The following is a 22,793-nucleotide window of genomic DNA, read 5'->3' as shown; positions in this document are numbered from 1 at the left end:
GTACAAATGGAAAAAGCAAAGAATTATAACTGTGCAGTAACAATGAAGGTGAAAATAACTGAATTTTAAAACAATTTTCATATTCTATAGCTCTTTGCAAAACAAAGAAAAGCATACAGTGACATGGCGTGTACCCAAATTAAAAGAAAGAGACAAGTGAGATGTAGTGCTTGCTCAAACTGGTAGTATTTAATATTCTTTACAACCTAACTTTATATTTGAATGATATTTCTAAATTAAGAAATATTTTGCTGTAATCCCTAATTATTATAATCCCAAATTACAATCCTGGCTCAGTTGCCTTGTATTTCAGACCGTGAAATATCAGTGAATTTTAGGTATACAGATACCTTTCTGGTTTGAGGCCCAACTTAGTAATATCATTCCTTAAGAAGTAAAACCTGATATTTTTTAGATCTTTGAGGAACAAGAAGGTATAAAAGAAATGCAGTCTTTGCACAAATAAAGAAGAATTACGACTTTTCTCGAAGAAAATCATCTCTCCATTCCTGATATGAAGAAAGTCACTGAAAAGAACACTGAAACTTTACTCACAAAATATAGAAAAAGGACACATGATGGAAATGCCATTCAAAGAAACAGAGCGCGTGGTATGTGATTAAAAGAAATTACATATAATTCCATATAACATGCTAACTGCATTCTGAACAACTGTAATTAAAGGTGAACTCTTTCAGGTGATACTCTGCATTTTTGCATGTAACCAAGTAGTAAGTAGAAAGCAACATAAGGTAATTATACCTGTTGCAATCCTTCTGTACCATATGCTGCCCTCATTTCTTCTAGCTCTCTGTTTAGTTCTTCAATCTCTTGTTGTTTCCCAGCCAATTCATTCACCATCACCTCTAGTTGCATCTCAGAGTGTTGCATTCCATGTTCTGAACAAAGCTCTCCAACTCCAAATTCTTCTTCCTAAATCAATCCAAGTTCCTTAACATGCCATTCTTATGCTTTATCAAGATAAGTAAACTCAAATATCAAATTCTGTATCAAATGCCACCTTAGAACATTAACATATAATACAGTATTGAGGATCTTATTACCATGGTAACCTCTTTTGTTAGTATAATTCACACCTTAAAAACACTGACATAAAGCATTTCTGCAAGTCTTGCCTTATAATATTAGCCTTAATACAAGCAGTGAGACGTTTTTTATTTTATCTTTAAACTGCATTTATATATCAAGCAATGCAGATACAGAGCACAGCATGCAAAACAAAGTATTAGTCAACAGCACAGCTTTTGTTTGAACAAATTGTTTGAGGTTTTTAGTATTCATTATTAGTATTACAATTCAATTTGCAATACTGTACCCTGATTAAGTCTGCAGGTATAGCTGTTCTTGTCACAAAACTGCAACCATTTACCTGTATAAAGACAATTTCTAAGTACATTATTATTTGAAATAAACCTTGATTTCTATTTTTGATTTGTTTGAAATCTTTGATTCCTGCAGACACACATAAATTCTTACGCCACAAAAAATTATTTAATTTGAAATACAAAATAGCATTTTAGAAAATAAACTGCGTCTAACTCTGCACAGGTAACAGATAAACCCCACAAATTACAAAAATAGATATTATTGTCTAAAACCAAAAAACGTATTAGAAATGTAATCATCTGGAGAAAACAAAGGAATTCAGATCTAAAGGTCAATGCAAAGCTTTACACAGTAAATTATTAAAATGCAGTAATACTCCATTTTAAATTATGTTTAATATTTCTATAGATTACTAGACATAGTAATTTCCAAAAGATATTATATACACCCCAAGATCTACTATTTCTAAAAATATGCAGTATCTCTATAGTAGATGATAGACTGATGTTCACAATCTGGAGGAATTTCTTATGATTAAAAAGGAGCAGAAATTATCCATTTAACATAAGACATTTGAAAATTTTCTCTTTCACTCACCTAATGCTGCAACCCCTGTCAGCTTCCAGGAGAATTTTGGTTCCACAGACCATACAAACCAATAATAATGTATTTCCAAAAGGTAAGCATGCGCCAAAGTTATAGGTTAAAAATAAAATAATATTTTTTAAAAAACTGAGATAAAAATAACATACTATGTATTTGTGAGAAATCATAAGACAGACATACAGGCTTTTAAACCAACAGATGAATGTTTTACAATGAGAAAGCAAGAAGAGCTGTATTTCCTCTCAGAGCTCTTTATCAAATGAGCCTGAAACAAAAATAATAGTACTAGAGGTGGAAAGGTATTGTGTCAGATCCAAATACTGTGTTTACATCAAAAAAGCAACTATATAGCTCTGATATCTGCTATAGTAAAGATTGGGGGTTCTTTACGCAAAACTATCATGTCTGAGCAAATCAGTAAGTTACTCGACACAGAATCATACTGTTATAAATGGGATCAATATAGTTATCAAGTTTTGAATAATCTTGCATCAGACATGAATTGGCAGAGCTGACATACTGCCACTTCAACTCCTGACTTCCTCACTGAAAAGGAAGATGCCACAGAGAGATTACTACCTTATTTCAGAAAGAATAAATAAAATTGCAGCAAACATCAGTCCAGGCAGCTCACAGAGGCACTGCACATCATTTGTGTATCACCAGATGTTTGCTCTGCATTCAGCCATACAAGTGTCTACACAGAGCCTAGCACCAGTGTCTATTTTCTGGCTCACGTCCCAGATTAATAACCCTACTAGTTTAATAGAAGCTATTATGAAATAATGATTTTCCTTCTGTTTAACTGTTATTTTATTTAGGCTTAATTGCTAAAGATGTAGTGTTATGGTTCTTGTGAACTGCCACACAGGGCACCCTTCTCTTCCTATGGATCCTTTCAGTGTGGAACAACCCATGACTCTTTGATGCTTTACAACAAGAGCTGCAAGGACAGACATAAAAGCCTCATCTCCTTAGATGTTCCAGACTCTTTAGCAGCTGAGACTTCTACAAAAAGATTTTATAAAATGGATTTTGGCATACACATTCCAAACAACACCCTGGAACTTTGGAAATACCCCTTGCTTAAACAGAAGCCTAGCTCTTAGATATCACAGAAGTGAACCATACCAGCATCTCAGCCCATTCTGTTTCTCATCCCATACCTTCTCCTTTCAAATGTCTTATGCCTTCTTGCAAAGTGCAAGTTGAAACATGACAAGAAAACAATCTGCACCATAATCCATCAGAAAATCACAATGCCAGAATGCTCTCCTGACAGCAGCCATGTGAACAACCTGGCAACGTGAGGCAGGACAGGAATCCTGCTGCATCAGACCAGATTGATTGTTATGGCTGGATATTAGTTTCAAAAATATCATTCCAAAAATATTTTTTCACTCAGCTGCAGACTGTAGTCCAGATACCAACTTTAGTGTTAAAGACACCTACATGAGGCCTACTGGACTCGTGTGGCATCTCCTGGGCCCAGTGGTTTACCTGTACAGAGCTCTTCTGCAAGCCCATACTATTGATGTAGAGTATTATTATTTCTTCTTTTAAAGCTTTGCAATTCACCTTTAACACTGAATTTGCCTTATGCCTTGATGTTTTATGATGTGCTTAGTTATTTACCCCAGCATACAATTAAACATTTAAAGAAGCAATCAAACTACATAAGATAAGATAACGGAAGATAATGGGAACAAGGAGTAACAAACACTCTGAGTATAACTGCATAATCAATTAACCACAAAGCAAGAAAAAAATGCAATTTTACAGCACATTAGCTACTCAGGAGCAACTGTTTGGGTTAATATAAGACATGAAACCAGCAACGGTTATGGAAGTCCATCAAAGTATGCTCTGTCTTGAGTTTTCTTTCTTGCTTGTATTTTCAAAATAATTCACATAATATTTGCTATTATAATAATGTATAAAATACAATTTGTATTGTATTGGCTAGAAACAAAGGTATAATCTACACTGCATCAATAATACACATGCTAAGCAAGTGAAGGCAAGCTTCCTCCACAAAAATACAAGAGAAAACCAACTTTCACCACTAAGTAACGCAGCAATTTACGACAACTGCCACCAGAGGTCAGGATTAAATTTATGAAAACACTTCATTTTACGACAGGTTCATCACCCTCTCCCTTCCCCTAAGTGCTCCTCAGATCTTGGAATACTTGAAACTGTACCTCAGAAAGACTGTGCAGTTACACATAACATACTGTTACTGCTAACATTGATGTCAGTACTATAGAGACTTCTCTTTATGTATTGCAAACTCGTGCTCAGCATGAATCAATGCTTACTGTTCAATCATTGGTAAATGTAAAAACACTCCAATACAGGAAAGCAATATAACCTATTATAGGCTGGCAAGAAGAATTACGGTTAAAAAAAAGTGCTTTGATTTGGTAGTAGAAACATACAGAAGGGTCTGGAATAAATTAACATTTTTACCTCATAATTTTAGTTTTTTTCTTTTTCTTGTGCATTTTGGACACCCAATTAATTTACAAAAGTTAATACTTTGGCTTTCAACACTGCTTGCCTGTGCTCTTAGGAACATGTAGCCTTTCCTCAGTTTTCTAGTTATGTCACAATTGACTGTATGGACCTTAGCAAAATTAGCAATTAGGACAATTGGGGAAACTCAATTTTTTTAAACTCCATAAATTAAAATAATTTTCAGTTTCTGATGAAAATAATTACAATCATATAGTATAACTAAGTCTAATGACTTCTGAAGAATAAGAATTGACAGCCTTTAAAAATACTACAGTTTAAGATATTTTACAAAAAGAATCCTGTAAGACAAGAACACTGATATAAGCATTTACTGATTCCTTCAATTTTTATTAGAAAACTCCTTATAACCCTGTCTAATTAGTCTATCAAAGAATGAAATACTTATCACTGAATTTTATCCAAAACCCCAAGAAAAGTGGCTGACGAATTAAAAATACGTGGCTTATTTTACCAACTATAAAAAGTATATGATTTAAAACCCATTTCACTTTGAAGTGTGACAGTCTCCAATTCAATGTAATTTCTGACAAAAACAACTAAAGAGAATACAGATGTGCTAAAAAATAGGAGAAAGATGGATGAACAATCCTATATTTGTACAAATGTGTGGTTTCTTATAATTCCAAAAAGGAGGTCATTTATCTGAAACTAAAGTAAGCCCACGATTTGACACAACTTCATAATTATGCTATTATATATAAAATTCAACTTATTCTCATGTTTCTCACCTGAAAAGGGCTCTGATTGTTTTATTTAAAGGATGGTCATGAACGTAAACAAAGTTTTTCATAACAGAAATAATATAACAGTTGATATGAAACACACTGAAAATTCAGTGTAATTCCTAAATATAGGTATTCTTAAATATGCCATTTCCTCATTGCAGATACCAACCAACTGCATTAAATTAAATTAAAAACAGCTTATTAAGGTAGCAACTCTCACCACTTCAATTTGTTCTTCACCAAACCCAGTACTACTTTACTACTCACAAATTTTGTATTGCCTACTTCTGTTTTAGGAAAGAAGTCTCACAGAGAAAAAAAAGTTGTTTTGGAGGGATGACAATACAATATGCCTTGAAAAGCATTCTGTAGGAAATCTTTTTTGTTTGTTTGTTTTTAAAGGCACATTCAGAAAGCAGTCTGGTTGTAATTCTTTATTGTCTTTATTTTCTCTCTGTAATGTCTTTAGTATCTAAGAATTTGATCCCTAACATACTCTGTAGACACCTGTGGAAATCTTTGAAGAATGAAGCTGGGTAAAAATTATGTCGTATTAAAGTATTTAGATGTGATAAGTCAACTAATACTAATAATAAAACACTAAAAACATTTCCGCATGCCAGAACATATCTGCAATTATGATAAGGCATTATACCATATATTTTCTGTCTCCTTCTGCAAAGATATGTTTGCTTGAGCTTTCGTCATCAATTTCCAACACTGCATCTACAACCTCAGAAGCAATCAAATTTTCTTACTCATATTCCATTATATATAATATATATATATATATATATAATACCTCACCTGTAAAGATATATGAACATCAATGCCATTGTTAACTTTTTTCAAAGGTTCATTCTGCACAGATTGCGTATTCCATTTTACAGTAATCACATACCGTGGTGATGCATATATTCTAAAAAGCTGCCGTAAGGTCACAGCAGTTGTTCAATAGTAGAGTTATTTTACTCTCAATGGCAAACAGTACTACATGCTTTCCTATTTTCTTTCCATACATAATAAAAACTCAGGTTCTTTTTGTTCTTTATTTAATTCCTTGGAAAATATGCAAAAACAATGCATATTTTATCTGTGAGAAATATTACATCTTTAATCTGACTTTTCCCCATGTGGAGTTTGCACCTTTCCACTTATCCCTCTCCATATTTTTTTTTCCTTTCTTTCATTTACAGCACTTTGAAGCTGCTGGCCTGGAATCTTCAATTCTACAGGTGCCTGACCTGGAGAGGTGTGTGTATATATGTGTGTGTGGGTGCGTGTATATTAAATTTGCATTACAACAAACAGCATAAGAATGATTGTAATTGATCAGACCAAGGGTCCATTTGGTTCAATATTCTGTATATGAAAGTAATCAATAATGAATGTGAGGGAATGTTTTCACTGTACTCCCAAGTGCCTTCTCCTAACACACCAGAAGAAAGTGAGGGTGCTTATAAACAAGGACAGGAAGAACAAATGGGAGAGAAAGATTCAAACTGGGGAAGAGAGGGACAGTGAAAGGACTTCAACTAAAAAGACAAAGACAAAATCTGTGGGGGAAACTAACTGTGATTTGATGAGAAGCTGGAAAGAGACAGTACTGCTGAAATTGAACTTGAGCAGAACATTAGAAGACAGACATAAGAGGTGGAAATAAATAATATTTTTTCAAGGGAGAGAGAAAAAGCGTTAAAAACAAAAAGCTTATATGAAGCTGGAAAGGCTGGAAAAATAATCTGGGTTTAGGAATCACTAATGAAGGAAAAGGAAGGCCAGAAAGGGGCTATAGGAATGAGCTAAGAAACCAAGCAAGTGGGAAATGGGGAAGGACAAGGAAAAGGGAAAAGATTAATATAAACTATTACAGGGAAGGTAGGAAACTCTTTATGAAAAAGCTCAGGAACAGAAAACATACAAGAGTTGGTCAAAAGAACAGACTGGAAGAAGAAGTAATGAAGACAAAGCCTTAAAGCTGAGAAGGAGAAACAGAGGTCCCCCCAGTTTTCAGGGCATGCCTAGACTGTCCATTGTGGCAATGATTTCACTCTTAGACCATACAGTGTGCTAGGTCAGGGACACATTGTCTGGTGTGCACATTCGCTTAGAGCTCACAATAAGTGTTTATAATACTAGTAAGGAACAAATAGTTATTCTAAGGTGTGTCAGCTTTCTCTTAGAAAGGCTGAATCAAAGGAGGCACAGTAAATATTCTAAACCAAATTTACTTCAGCAATGGAGGCATGTTTGATTACTTGATCCCCTCTTACTTAGCCAAGCCTAAGATTCTGGGGTGTGTTTTACAAAAGTGCTTAGCACAGAGAGCTGCAAACCAAAACAGCTACCATTTGAGACATGAAGAACTTGTTTTTTTTAAACTACTATTTTTACATCAGATACTCCATGGCTATTTTGTGCACCCATGTTCTTGTCCCTCCGCTAAACGTGAGGTAGTTCACTCCTTATGAACATAATTGTTTCATTTGTTGAGACCAAATTTCCATATAGCCTACTTCCCTCTTAAGCAACAGATATGAATAGTGGATGCCAATGTGTGGTGGGCAACTCTGTCCAGCAGCTAAGGCCCAGCACAGTCGCTCACTCACTCCCCCACCAGTAGGATGGGGGTAGGATCAGAAAGGCAAAAGCGAGAAAAAATCATGGGTTGAGATAAGAATAGTTCAGTAAGTATAGGGAAAACAAACACACACACACCAGCCAAGTGATGCAAAGGCAATCACTCACCACCTACCAGCAGCAGAGTGATGACCAGCCAGTCTCTGAGCAACAGCTACTTTGGAACTCATTACGACATAATCAACTCATTAAATAATTTTCAAAAGAAAATGAATTATCCCCAACCATAACTCCAATAGTAACACAAATCATTACTATGACCAGAACGGTGACACTGTTATAACAGTTCATAAATCTATCGTATTATCAATTACAGCAGCCATCCCATTATGTAGTTGACACAATGCTTGCTTTAATGGTACATGAATCATACCAGTAATGACATGCAACATCTTTGTCTATAACATCACGTGTTATTTCCTTCCTCCTCTTTTTGGAAAACAGTGCACAGTATTTCAATAAACGTGTAAAAGAAAAAGTTAAAAGGAAAGTTAGAAAGGAAGTGTTTCTTCAGTCTTACCTCAGAACTGTAATCTTCTACAGTAGTGGAAATTTCACTTTCCGGCTAAAACAAAATATTAAAATATTTACAATGATGGAATTCTAAAAGTATTAAACAAGACATATGCCATCTCTCTCTGAGAATGTAGATGGTACTAAAAAATATAACAGGTATCCATGAATGCGATTAGAATATATACAGTAAAGGCTACCTTCACTTCCTTGAAATCCCAGCTTTAAATAAAAACAAATACTTTGCTTAAAATCAGGAAAAACACATTGTTATTTATTTTCCTAATGCAGGTAACAACTATGTGGCCATATCATCCTATACTTTTTAGTGGGAACCATGTAGTTCTTCATCACATTTTAGTTGTGCGTTATCTGCTAATAGCATAAATAATCTTTTAGAACTATTTGCTTCAATCTTCAAAACAATCAAGATTTGTTTTTTGTCTGTTAATATCAAGTATTTTTGCCTAGAGATTTATTTGAAAATCAATACAGAAAGATGGCCAAATGAACTCAAGTTTAATGGATATGTCTTCTGTACTAAGGGGTTAATCCACACTCTGCTGAAAATCAATTAAAAACATTTAAATCCTATGAGCTCACACATCAGTGTTTGCCACTGTAAGACTTCTGTGTTATTCTTTTGCTGTCACAATCAATTACGAGTAGTCAACATTTTAGAGGCACTCATCTTGCCCTCCAAGCAACTATGCTCTCTCCCAAGACCTGATCAAGCGTAATTAAAAATCCAGCTCCTTCCATTATTAAGCCATCCACTCTCTATGCTTCAATTGTTCTTTGATCAACAGAAGTAATTAGATTTTATGTAGCTCATCTGTCTGAACCACATGGGTCCAGTTTAAAAGGAAATAATTCAAAAAAGTTCATATATACAGATATTGTTAGCAACACATCTTCTGATAGGACAATGCCAATAAAGCTATTCATCAGTTCTCCCATTAATTTATGAGATTTGAAATAGGGATCTGTTTCACTATGACTTCAGGTTGTTAATTCGCACTTATTCTACCACTTATGCCACACAGCATTTTCTTGGTACAAACAGCTAAACTCTTCTGGCAAGATGTTTTTTATTTTTATTTAAGTTTCTTCACTGATAACATGGTTGATGGTTAAAATATACTGAAGAGACATTACAAAGGCCCTTTATATCCAATTATCTTTATCATCTATGCAGCTAGTATCTTAATGATAACGCACAAGAGCTAAGTACTTTTTAGAAAATCAGAAATACTTTCATCTGTGAACATTATTCAGAGGAACTTACTGCAAGGTAATAAGAAAAAGGAGGTAATCTGCCTACAAAAAACAGGATGTCCATTTTCTTGTTTCTATATGCTGTTTGTTCAGAAGATATGTTCTTTGGTACTAGCTGTCCAACATTATCGCAGGACTCAGAAAAGAACTCAAATACTAAAATGGTCACAAGAAAGAGAAGTGATTATGTTCCTTTGAAAAACTTACGTGGATGATAATAAAAGTTTTTTTTTTTTTTTTAAAAAAAAAAGGGTTTCCAGTACTAACATACTCCAATTGCAATGGATGAGTACTAAAGGGAGAGAACCAAGACTATCAATGGAACAAAATTCTACCTAAATTATTGATTTTTTTAAAATGACTTCAGTGTAAACTGTTATACAAACATAACTACAAAATTCTAGGTTCATTTTTGAACATGGATTAATTAGTGGGCAGAAGAAAAAACAAGTTTATTTTAGCTTCGTCAATTTACAAGAAAATTATAATTAACAGGAAAGTAGCAATCAAAATTTTACTGTATTTTCTGATTTATAGGCTTCTGGCAGTCTATAATAATGTAGCTTCCAGTTTTTATAGAGTAGGATAAATTTATAAGAGCATTATTAATTAAATAAGGCCTTAGTCATGTGGGGAAAAAAGCAAAAACTTTCATATGAAGACAAAATTTTGCCAGTGGAACTATTACTTCATCTATCCTTTGTTCTCACTTGTTGCTGTTACATACACAAGTATGTGGCTGAGCTAACAGTTTCCAGTAGTGATAACTGAGGATCCAGCTTAACTTCTATTGCTCTCACAAAACTAATCCAAGCTCAACTGTATACTTTAACTTTTGAATTAACGCTACATAGTCTAACATTTTTTCCTCAAATGAGAATGTATATTGACATTCAGCTACTGCTGCAAAGAATGCAGTATTAAATATGACTACCCTCTTCCTTACAGAATCATGGAATGGTTTGTGTTGGAAGGGACCTTAAACCCCATGCAGTTCCAACCCCCCTGCCATGGGCAGGGACACCTCCCACCAGGCCAGGTTGCCCAGAGCCCCATCCACCCTGGTCTTGAACACTTCCAGGGATGGAGCTCCCACAGCTTCTCTGGGCAACCTGTGCCAATGCCAGGTTTGCCCCTCCCCTAGTAAAGAATTTCTTTCAAATATCTAATCTTGATCTCCCCTCTTTTACTTTAAAGCCCCTTGTCCTATCACTCACTCCAACAGCTCCATGTCCTTCTTGTGCTGGGGCCCCAGAGCTGAACACAGTGCTCCAGGTGGGGTCTCACAAGAGCAGAGCGGAGGGGTAGAATCACCTCTCTCGACCTGCTGGCCACGCTTCTTTAAATCCCACTTCTTTAGATCCTGTATTTGTGCTTGGGATTGCCCTGTCCCAGGTGCAGGACCTTGTACTTGGATGCTTTGTTCTAAGATTTCAAAGCACTGAAACAGGAACATGAATAATTCCTAAGTACTTAAATAGCTTTGAGTTATTTAAGTATTAATTCACAACAGTTCTGTTTCATTTATTTCTGTCTCAGAATACCATCTCTGTAAGAAAAAAGGCTACGTTCAGAGTTGCTCAACAATTAAGGCCATCTATTCCAGCATTTTTTTTTGCATATTCTTTACTCAATGCTAAAATATTTTGGTGTTCCCAAATTCTTATTCCTCTCAGTTTACTCTGAGGGCTGTGCCAGACTTCTTACTTCTCACCTAGTTGGTCTTACTAAGGTACAGAGTGTATAAAGCAATTTTCTCTCTACACTTCCTTCCTTCCCACCAATAATTCCAGAGAACTTAATAAATTCTCTCTCAGAAACAATACATGAACCTGCTTATATTCCATCAGAACCACCAGGCACTGAGTGCTGTGGATAAATAAACTCATAAAACTCTAAACATTTACAGAGACATTGTTTTAAAAGCAGTTTTTCATTATACTTCCAAATATGGAAAAAACATTAATAAAAATCCCTCCATACTGAAAATGACAGATGTGGAAAACCATGCTCTGAGTATCACTAGGTCAAGAATGACACATATCAACTTGCATGTGAGCTGCAGTCCATCTCTCATATCACCTTTCCATGCGTCATCAGAGATACACAAATGATCGTGACTTGGCTAAGACTGAATAACAGGACCATGACTAGAAAGAGAGGCAAAAAAAAATGTACGCTGAAAAAGTCAATCAAACCCTCTCTTCAGGTCATCCTAAAGAAATTAACTCTTAATATTTGTAGAAAATTCTCAATATGAAGTGCTATTCTTATATACTGCCTAGTCATGCCTTTCTTTGTTTCTATTCCTAAAATTACTGAATTTAAATGAATGTATTCCCTGGCCATTAATGCCCCAAACCAACCGACTATGATCAGATTTAAATAGAATACATCTTAATGTATATAAAGCATTGCCAAAACTGAGCATGACCTGCAGTGAAGTACCCCACTTCTCAGCGTCTCAATTTCCTGTATCAGAAATCACCACCAACCTAGAGGTAACCTCAGCATTTAAGGAGGTTTCTTCTCTTTGGTAACGTAGAACTGAGCTTTATAAATTTTCAAACTAAAAAACAAAATACTCTTTATATCCTCAAAGACTGTTCTTCAATATGGATAATTTCAGTGTTGGTAAACTGAATTATCTATCATTATTTACAGACAGTTTGTTGTATGCACCAAAAAAAAAAAAAAAAAAAAAAAAGATATGGATCTTCATTTTCCATCTTCAAATTGTTTTCATTAGCTGAACTGTCCTTTTTTTTTCTTTTTCATACTACATTTTCTTTCATTTTCTTTATTCCTCCTCCCCTCTCCCTCCTTGCAGCCCTCCATCTTATTGTACATCCCAGAATACCTCTTCCCCAGTCAAAGCTTTTGGTTGATTTTTGCTTTCACACTTCTAACACAGGAGTGCCTTAACTACCTTCAGCAGCCACACCTGTTCCTATTGAGGTGCTCTCTTTCTCCATACTGCTTACATTTCCTTATTACTGTCACTTTTCATCCTTACTTCTCCTCCAGAATCCCAAACAGTGTCTCCTTACTCTGTACTTCTGTTCCTTGCCCATCAAAGCTGAGTGACTAACAATTGGAGTAAGTTAGGGAAACGAAACAATGAGCCTGGAGTCTCTAGCCTCTAGCCTTTATCATCCACTTGAATAAACAGTTAAGCTATTCTAGAACTACTACCCAACAGATTTGTGCTACGAAAAACAAAAGACGAGTTACTAATCCAACTGTAATCAATTAGCACGTATTCTTCATCACAGAACTTTGAACTTTTCTTTTTTAAGAAGCTTTATTTAATAGCTTTTACTACTAAAGTGACTCAGGGACAATTTTACTGTGCCACAGGTTAATTTCTTTTGCTCCTCAGGCACTGGTACATTCTTGCAAATCTGTCTGATCTGCTACATCATTTAAAGAAGTTGATCTCATCAATTATTTACACTAGAACTGGCTTTTCTTTTTTTTTTCCATTTTAATTGCAAAACCAAGTAATCCTAAAACCAAGAGTTTCAACGATCCAATTTATTTCCTGAGTTGTCTCTTTATTTCCTACTTATCTTTATTTCTATATAGAAAAGAACACTGTAGATCTCAAGACCAAAAGACTCCTGCAACAGAATAATGACAAAAAAAAAATAAAGCCAACTAGAAAGTCAACATTGAAAAATTTAACACGCAGCAAGTTCAGACCCAGAGACTTAACCAAGAAGTACCAATTGGGATTTCTCCAACAAATCTTGTAAATAAAATATTCCTCAGACATAGGATGGAAAACATTACAGAAATTACAGGTAATTTAAGACAGGTGGTAAAATTGAATGGACAAGAAGGATACAACAAAAAGAGTTTTTCCCCAGAGTTCTTCAATTAGTTCCTGTAGTTTGAGGGATTGCAGGCAGATGGAGGAATTGACACTTAAGTGAGAGGAAAAAAATGGAAAAAACTGAGTTGAGGAAAAGGGATGACTGCAAAAAATAACTTCTATTCTCTAAACAGACTTTTGCCCTCTCTGAAAAGGAGTCATCTAACTTTGGATAAAGAATGAGCTCCAACAGGAGTACCTCTATCTCACTTTCTGTTATTGATAACGAGTAAGAGAACTCCTGGTGATTTGTATTTGGGCATGCTAATTCCACTGGGGACTAAAAATTCGTAGGAGAAAAGTTGCAGGAAAACAAGCTTCTTCACTATCAGAGCAGAATCCAGCCAAGACTTTTAGACAGAGAAGAAGTGTGGTCAGATGTTCGGAGTCTATTTCATGGCACAAAATTCCAAATATGAATTCTAGTAAAAGGTGAAGTAAGTAAAATGAATTGAAATTTACCTAGAAAGTAATCCTGCATAATGCCTCCAGTAATCTTGCCTTACTCTCCTGACACAGCAGCCTATAAAGATTTAACATTGGGTGAAAAAGCAAACAGCTCAAAGAAGCTGTCTTTAATTCACTGCAGGGATTAGCCTGAAACTGCCTGTTACATTGGCTGCCATGTCAACTAAGCGAGCTCTAATCCAATTACTGTAATACAAGCTCACTGTCCAAAGCATTGCACTTATAAGACTAAAAACAGTGAATTATCAGATTCACTAAGACTACTTCAGATTTTTTCCTCTTCTATTAATACTGCACAGATAGAGACTTTAGCAATTATCTTTCAATTCCAAAATAACAATTACTTATTTAAATGAATAAGCAGGCCATAAACAACACGTAGCAAATAAAAATGTTCTCCCAGTTGGGTGCAACTTGTTTTACTGGAAGTGAATACTGCTTCTGGAATCAGTATGTCATGAGCAATTCAGCAGAGACAAGTTACAAGTGAACAGCAATCACCATGCTTATTCTTTTAAAGCTACATTAATAAAACAAACTAAACCAAGCTAAGCATCTTCATATTTAGCTATTTTAACATAATAGAAGTTGATTTGGCCTTTTTTCATTCAAGCCAAAATAAGCCAGACATCAGAAAAATAACGCCCAATCTAAAGAATGTGTCTGTGTGTGTGTAATCTTTTGCAACTGCAGCACAATTTCTTCAAATGTAAAACCGTAACCACCTCGTACTGTTAATATTCAGAAGCCAACACAGGCTACTAGGAGCAACCTGATCTAATTAGACCTGCTTTGAGCATAGGATTGGACTATATGACCATGTAGGTCCCTTGGAGCCTGAACTATTCTATGATTTTGTACTTTACCCCATTTCTCCAGCTGCAATAGAAATATGTATGATGACTGAGGGTGTGTATGCATGTTCCCAGACACTACCGGTAATCATGAGGTACTTCAAAGTATATTTGGTTAAGAAGTTTTCTTCAGACAGTTCTCATATATACATAGACTATACTACTGGCAAAACAACCGTTGAATCGTTTCCCTCTGCCCTCATAGTCCTCTCTCCTTAGCTGTAGATAAGTCACTGCATTTCATTTCTTCCATCCTCACTAAGAACATACACCTTTCTCTTTTTCTTAAAAGACAAAGAAGTCTCACCTTTACCAATGCAAACAGTCATTCTGGTAATAAGTGCTCTTTTAAAATTTTATTACCTCCTCAAGGAAAAGCCATGAATTGAACAGTTTCACTGAATTACTACAGATAGTTCTGAAGCCCTGACATGAACTTTCTAAGAATGAAAGCCTACATTTCAAACGGCAGATATCTATGAAGTTCAATATACCTAGTGTACTACTGTACTGCAGGCTTAAAATCATAAAATAAATTCATCAATTACTTCACAAGTGTTTTATTCACGCATGCAGTTTAGCTCCCTTCCCCATGATAACCTTTTCTTTTCCTTTTCCTTTTTTTAATTGGTGATTGTAAGAAATTTTGTTAAAGTGTCTATTACTTGTTGGCTATTGGAATGGAGATAATGGAGCCAAAATAGTTACAAATGGTCCAACCTAGCACAGGGTTGATGAATCAAAATGCAGAGCTATCATCTGTATTGCCCATCTCAGGAAAGAGTGCATTCACATGTAGAGAACTGGGGATCTGAACTGAGCTGATTTCAAAGCGACACTCACATCCTTCTAGAGTCACTGCTTTCAAGAGTGCAATAACCTATTTTGTAAATAGCATCTCTTGGCCCTAGATACATATTGGGAACAATACATTACGTTATGTGAATTCATGTCCCCTCAGAGCTGACCCGGGCTTTCAGTGTGTATCACACAGGGCATCTTACTACCTTCCCAGAGCATGTACTTTAAACCACTAGCAAGCAGGATTATATTTCATCAAGCAGTAAAAGTAGAGTATCTGTTTATTAGTTTCTTAAGCCATCCAGCTCTAAGTAGTGTTTTCTAAATTCATTTGTCCTCCTCATTAACCAGAAAGCCTCAGATTGCATTATGAATACAAGAAAAATGCTTAGCTTTGCATTTTGCTGTAGCCATGGCTGCAGTGATCAAAAATCCACAGCAATTTGAAAACTTCTAATAAACAAAATCCATAAAATGAAGCTATAATATAAAACATTTTTTGCCCGTTTAGGGAATACAGCAGTGCCAACTAACTTTCTGTAATCTACGGGACATTGAGTACCACACAAAACATGATGACAGCAGGCAATTAGAAAACACCTTCTCTGGATGTTAAGGACAGAAAGCAGAGGCAAGGAAATAATATCTACAGCCTCATATAACTCCTTTATTTATATTCTCAAATTTAATAGATTATTTTAAGCCCAAATTTTAATTTACAGTTTGCAACCTGAGACAAACTTACCTCAGTGGTGTAAGTCTGGCTGTGTGTGATAATTTCTCCACTATGCAAAGTCCTCATAACAGCAAACTCAGCGGTTGCAGCTGCTCCCCTTCGGCTGCTGCATGTGGATGTTTCATCACCTCGAGATCGATCAATATCAATCCCATCTTGTATTGATTCTTCATCTTTGATACTTGCTGTTTTCCTTTTCTTTTTCTGCTTCTTTGATGCATTCTGACCATCAGTTTGTGCTTTCCGCTGCCTAAATTGGGCAAGCTGTACAGAAGACAAAATCTTGTTAAAGGTGAAAGTTTTCCACCTTATTACTAATGATATCCCCTATAAAGGCTTACCAGCTGCTTTACATAAAGCTTCAAACTAATCACTAACAAAATGTTTGAAGTTAATGCTGCATATCTCAAGCCACATTCAGATTATTTTTTGATCACATTGCTTCAAAAAATAGAAAAGACTTCAAAGAAATAAAACAATCTATCTATTACTCTATTCCTTTTAGGATTCATATCAGCCAGTTACTGTTTCACAGACAGAAACCTAGAAATCAAAACATCCAAAGGTAAAGGTACCAATGTGATGAAATTACTATAAGAATTATAGCAGCAAATATCTCAAAATTTATAGAAATTACTTCTGATTTTTTGACCAGAAACAGATAAAAGCAAACCTTTCTTCCACCAGGTATCAAATAAAGTTTTTTTTTTTTTTTTAATTTTATGTTAGAACTTAAAAAGCACCTCAAAGTACTAAAAACATCACAAAGAAATAGTTGAATACATAATAAGGGAACAGTCTGAAAACAGACAGCGAGCAAATTACAAGATACACTACCTTGTAGCAAAACATGCTGATGAACAAAAAGTCACAGGTGAGCCAGACACACGGTTGAAAAACCAATTAGTATATAAGCTATTCAAATACTGTAAGACACTGCCTTTTGAAGAGCTTATTTCTTTTAATCACTTCATAGTGGTTTACACAAGAAAATCCATTTAAAATATTTTTTTTCTTAAGAACAGAGTTTCTGTTCAAATAAGAAAAACGAGCATGGCAGATTTTTACCGATTAAAATTCAAAAATAAATAGATACAAACCAATAAAATCTGGTAACAGACATGAGTATTTTACAATAAAAAGTCCAACAATTATTCAGTGCTAGAGTATGTTTTGTAAATTTGTCTCCATAGTACATGCAGAGCATACAAAGAAAGGCCTTACAGCTTTAACTACTTTTTACATCAACTAATATCCAACTATAAAGTATTTTTGACAAATCTGCTGTAATTTAAAGAAGAAGCTATAGCAAAGAAGTTTGCTGATGATATTCACCACTCGAGAAAGCCAGGTGTCCATTCAACCTCTTCAGCACTGCTCGCATCAAGCCGGACACGAGGAGCGCCTTCCCCAGACACTGCTCTGCTACCGCGTCGGCTTGCACTGCTCTGGAGCTCCCACTTGGCCTCAGGAGAGCTGGGAGGCCATAATCGAAATAAACGGGTCGCTTGCAGATCAGGTCTGACTTCTGGCTAGTTTATGCTTTTACTTGCTTACTCCGTGGGTTTCTTCAGCCTCCTCTCCAGCCTTAGGACAACTGACAGCTTGGCATATGGCTCCTGCTCTGTTTACAGAGTACCTGAAGATTTGCTGAGCCAAATATGCTCACCTACGTATTTAATACTTACTTCCTCTCTAATTAGTTCAACTTCATGATTTTTTTTCCTATTTTTAACATCCGTACGTTTCATTATTCCACAGAAACCTATTAAAGTTTAGTAACTTCAAAAATTCTCCTAGTCTCCTCTTGACTTCAAAGTTTAAGAAAAAAATACACATAGATCTAGCTTCACAGAAATAGGGCTTGTGAATGTTACAGATCTACCTTTCTTACATTACTATGTTCTCTTAAAGACTAAATTTATCTCAAAAAAGCTCTCAATTTGTAACCCCTGACAAGGTTGCCAAAATACTACACGGAAATGAAACAGAATCTGAATTTAATCTGACCGATTGCTTTTATTTATTTATAAATAAACAATAAAAGACACATTGTGCCACTAATCAAGAACTCTCTTTCTCAACTTGATTAACTTTCCACCACAGAAGGTTTCAAGTTGCCTTTTCTACAGCAGCCTTACAGTCTTTATTTGCCCACAAAATTGGATGTGTATCTCAAGGACAATTGAATTACTCCACAACTCCCCTCACTTACTTTGAATATCTCAGCTGAAGCACCTCGGTTGCACCATTACTTTAGCTTTTAAATGCTGATGTCCTGGCAGAAAAGCAGAGGAGAATCAACTGCTGCTAGGAACTAAATGCTCTTGGTAAAGAAGGGCACTAACCTGCAGAGTGGTAGGGATTACTTGGGTAAACCATGCCAATTACAATAACCGAATAAATAAATAATGCTGTTCTTTCAATTATAGCACTAAAATAACTATCTTCAACACACGCTGACCCCTGGCAATTGTGCCAGAAGTCTATGTTGGTGGGATGTGCTGTATTTTGATTCATTTTGAATATGGTCTGACTGAACTGCTTTGAGTGGAGAAACGCATGTTAAAATAAAATTTGTCTCAAACAGTTTGCAAAATTTAATGTCTCCTTAAACATTAGATATATATATATAAAACATCTGAACAAAAGCAGCAACATACGATCACTTCCAATATATCAGCACAAGAAAATACTGAATAAAATTTATGAAATTAAAAATGTGGCTATTTTTGTTTTATAAATCTAACTTTTTAGATAGAAGTCTTTAAAATAGAAACACATCAAGCCCCATTTACAACTGGTTGCTGCCTTAAGATTGCTTGTGACTCCTTAACGTCCTCATACCATGCACCAGATCCAGATCATCTCATTTACAGAGTTACTGCAGTTAACAAGAACTGAAATTGCACATTGCCTCTGAAGAAGGCTGCTATGAAGAAAGGTAAATAATATTTGCTGAACTTATTGTTTAAAAAACAACTTACAATTGCAAAGTGTGTAAGTTTATAGATAGCACACCCTGTACATGTATCGTTATATCATTATACCTCATGTACCTACAGACAGCCGTTACTGCTTTGAACTGTAATTTACCAACATCAAACACTTGTCTCAAATTCAGTGCTGCAAATACACCTTTAACGGAAGGAGCAGGGTCTGGTCACCTCTCACAAGTCTTAAGTACAGAATCTCTATTTATTTATTTTTAAAGAACTTATTTATAAAGAAGCATAGAAGGATGAGCTATCAACTTATGGACTGGAAACAAAAAAGCACCTCAAAAAAGCTGCTACGGGCAAGTAATTTTTCTTTTTTCCTTTTTACACTGTACAGTAGAAGCATGAGTAGAGAGCTATAACATGGCCTTGCATATCTACTATCATTTTGAAAGATGTTCCAGATACCGCTTTAACTTCAGCTGCATGTGATAAACTCACAGAAGGGGACGTGCCCTTAGTCAGAAGTTCTCAGTCTGGCATCCAGAGAAATGTATCACGTTGGACTACAACTCCTTTGGATCACTCAGTTGGTGTAAGAAGACAAGAACTTCTGAACCTTGTTGTCTACAGCTCAGAGTTGTGGTTAATGGCTCAAAGTAAAATTGGCAGCCAGGCACAAGTGGAGTTTCCCAGGGTTCAATACTTGGTCTTATGTTGGCCATTATCTTTATAGATAATCTGGATGATGAAATTGAATGCACCTTAAACAAACCCATGGATGACATCAAACTGGAGGAAAGACAGATACCCCAGAAGGAAGTGCCACCAAACAAAGAGACCTCAACAGGATGAAAGACAAAGCCAACAAGAACTGTAAGGAGGTTTAAGAAAGATAAACATCAAATCCTGCACCTGGGATGTAATTATGGCAATAAGAGGCTGGGAACTGGCACGTAGCCTGGCACGTAGCTCTCCTGAAGACAACCTGGGAGTCCCGGTGGAGAGCAAGTTAAACATAAGCCACCAAAACACCCTCGCAACAACGCAGAGAAACCACTTTGAAATGGCTACTGCCAATAGCAAATGATGAAGACAAGAATAGAATTGTCTGTACACTAATTTCGGGACTAAAATTGCTGTGTGGCCCCACAAAATCCTGTTTCGTAAAACAGGATTTCATAGCAATAATACCATTTCTTATTATAGAATATGATATAAAGGAAAAATGCCAAGTGAAACCAACAAACAACTCCTAGACGTGATGTTTTGATGTAAATGTGGCACTTAACAGCAGAGTGCGTATCTTAAACCTTCCATCTAGCAGCCTGAAATTCTCCAGCAGAGCACAGCATCTGCAAATAAGCGTGTGGAAGGTAGGCAACACCAAAACAGCATTCTTTGGCAGGTGTTGCCTGGGACTTGCCAAAAGAAAAGAGCCACAAATTTGACTGAGAAAGTGGTATTTATTCTGTGTATGGGGTGAATGCTGAAAAATCTGCTCTGCACTGTATCTGAAGGTATAACATGTGTTGCAGCAAGCTGTGTCATACAAATGATAACCACTGTATGTCCCAGAATCAAGACAACACTCACTGCGAGTGCAAGATGATAGCCAGGCACATTGTGAGACCCACTGGAGATCATAAATGGACCTTTGATTGAAAGGCTCTGGCATTTCCAATCGTGATGCTCTGAATCCTCATCACCAAATGCTGACTGATAAAACTTCTGAATTATTACTGAGAAAGTGAAGTGAAAATATTTGGAATATGACTGACTGCTATCTGTTTCATCTTAAAACGTGAAGAAATGATTTAAGGTTCATCTGCCCTCATAATAGGTCACAACTTCCCTTCACCACAGGTAAGCAATTAGTGCTACAAAGGCAATGACACAGAAAGGTCAAAAAGCAGAGAGCTGGGTTGGGATTATGAAGCACAGATAAATCCCATAAAGTCTTGACTTAGGTGTCTTGCAAGCCAAGGACAAACCAGAAAGTCCAATCTGAATTCGACTTTTAGGTATCACTCAGAAGCTGGAGATCTGCTCTGGTTCAAGTCTCAAGTTACCTACTCCACCTTCCCCTGGACAAATAAATAAATGCCTACTGTCATCTCCCATCCGTGAGAGAGCTCTCTTGCCTGTGAGCTGACTTTACTATTCCAATATACAGTAACATTTTTATGTTTATGGCAGCAGACGAGAGGCCCTAAAAAGGGATAAAAAAGACAGTCTGGGAGACAGCAACAATGAGATGTAGGCAGTAGGGCCATGCCTAGGCTGTTTAAAACTCATTGCCTATTAAGCCACCAAATCTTTAAAGGCACGACAGTTTGCCCCTAAAGAGGTGTTGAACGGGATAACCGGTAACTGCATCAGAGAAAAGTGGCACTTTGTCATTTTTGGTCATGTTTTCATGTTTGCAACAGATCTAAGCACTGAAGGTTGCATTGCAAAAGCACTCACTCATGAAGGATAGGCAAATTTACAGTGCTGCCTACAGCCTTCAGGTTCCTGATGCCTATACTAAGGAAAGAATGACTGGGAGTGAGATGAATTGAAAATAATCAAATACAGAGGATGAATAGACTTCTTTCTAGTGGTTGATTTGAAGTCACCCAAGAAATCTTTGATTTATTCTATTCCTCTAATCAACTAGCAAGAGTATCATAACTCTTTCGAATTCCTGAGATAAAAACCTACAGAAAGAAGATAACTGAGCAAGCAACTTAAAATTATGTAAAACATTTATGTCACATAGCTGGAATTCCGATAATTGTACTGTTTAGTATGGAATTAATGCTCTTTGTACGTTCCAATCTGGTAATCTTCTGAGGCAAATGAAGCTTTAGTTTAGTTGTTCCTTTCAACAGATGCTGAATTTACTAAATGGGAAAAGTTAGGCTGAATAAAGAAGAAAATAATCACCCAGGAATGAGGTATTTCCATTCATTTCCATTTGTATGCTGCATTCACAGTCAGATTTACCCAACTAACAAGTGCAAGACCTTAAAATGTCTTCTTAGAGACTTAAGTGGTTCATGAGCATTAGAGGATGCCAGTAAGACTCTGAAAACTTACAAAAAAAAGTGTTACAGTCTGTACCTAAATATAAGCTTGAGTCTTTCAGCTTCAGAGACAGCTGTTCGTTTGCAGTACCCTGCACAAAGCCAGCAGGACCACCACAATTTACAGTTATAGCCCAAGTACCACGGAGGACAACTCACAATAGTGAGAGGACAGCAGGTAGAGTAATTCTCTCCATCTTTTTAGCAGTCCGTATTGAGTCAGACAATACTGTTGCCGGTGCTAATAATCAAGGGCACTGAACTCGAATGAACCCCTCCAGATGGCTCCATGAGCTGGAAAGCCTCCGAATTAGTGTGGTTCTGATCTGGTCTGGTCTCCTCTGTCCCAAGAATCTAAATAGGAACAGACCGAGGAGCAGCTAAGTTAATTACTGAT

At 36.1% G+C, this 22,793-nt stretch overlaps 1 protein-coding gene across 3 annotated transcripts in view; it reads right to left on the bottom strand.

Moving 5' to 3' along the window:
- The window catches only part of AKAP9 (A-kinase anchoring protein 9), a 109,946-nt gene that overhangs the window by 70,518 nt on the left and 16,635 nt on the right, over positions 1–22,793 (bottom strand). For all 3 annotated transcript variants that reach the window (XM_084282065.1, XM_084282064.1, XM_084282063.1), the window contains exons 2-5: positions 16,396–16,650; positions 8,380–8,424; positions 1,337–1,390; positions 763–933 (exon numbers count right to left, since the gene is read on the bottom strand). In XM_084282065.1, coding sequence (XP_084138191.1) covers positions 763–933; positions 1,337–1,390; positions 8,380–8,424; positions 16,396–16,650 — 525 coding nt within the window. The remainder of the gene's footprint in view (positions 1–762; positions 934–1,336; positions 1,391–8,379; positions 8,425–16,395; positions 16,651–22,793) is intronic.

Source organism: Netta rufina, assembly GCF_964035555.1.
Source record: "Netta rufina genome assembly, chromosome: 2".
In the NCBI taxonomy this organism is placed as follows: Eukaryota; Metazoa; Chordata; class Aves; order Anseriformes; family Anatidae; genus Netta; species Netta rufina.
Note: the sequence above shows the minus strand (reverse complement) of the source record. Positions and strands in the feature narration are given on the sequence as shown.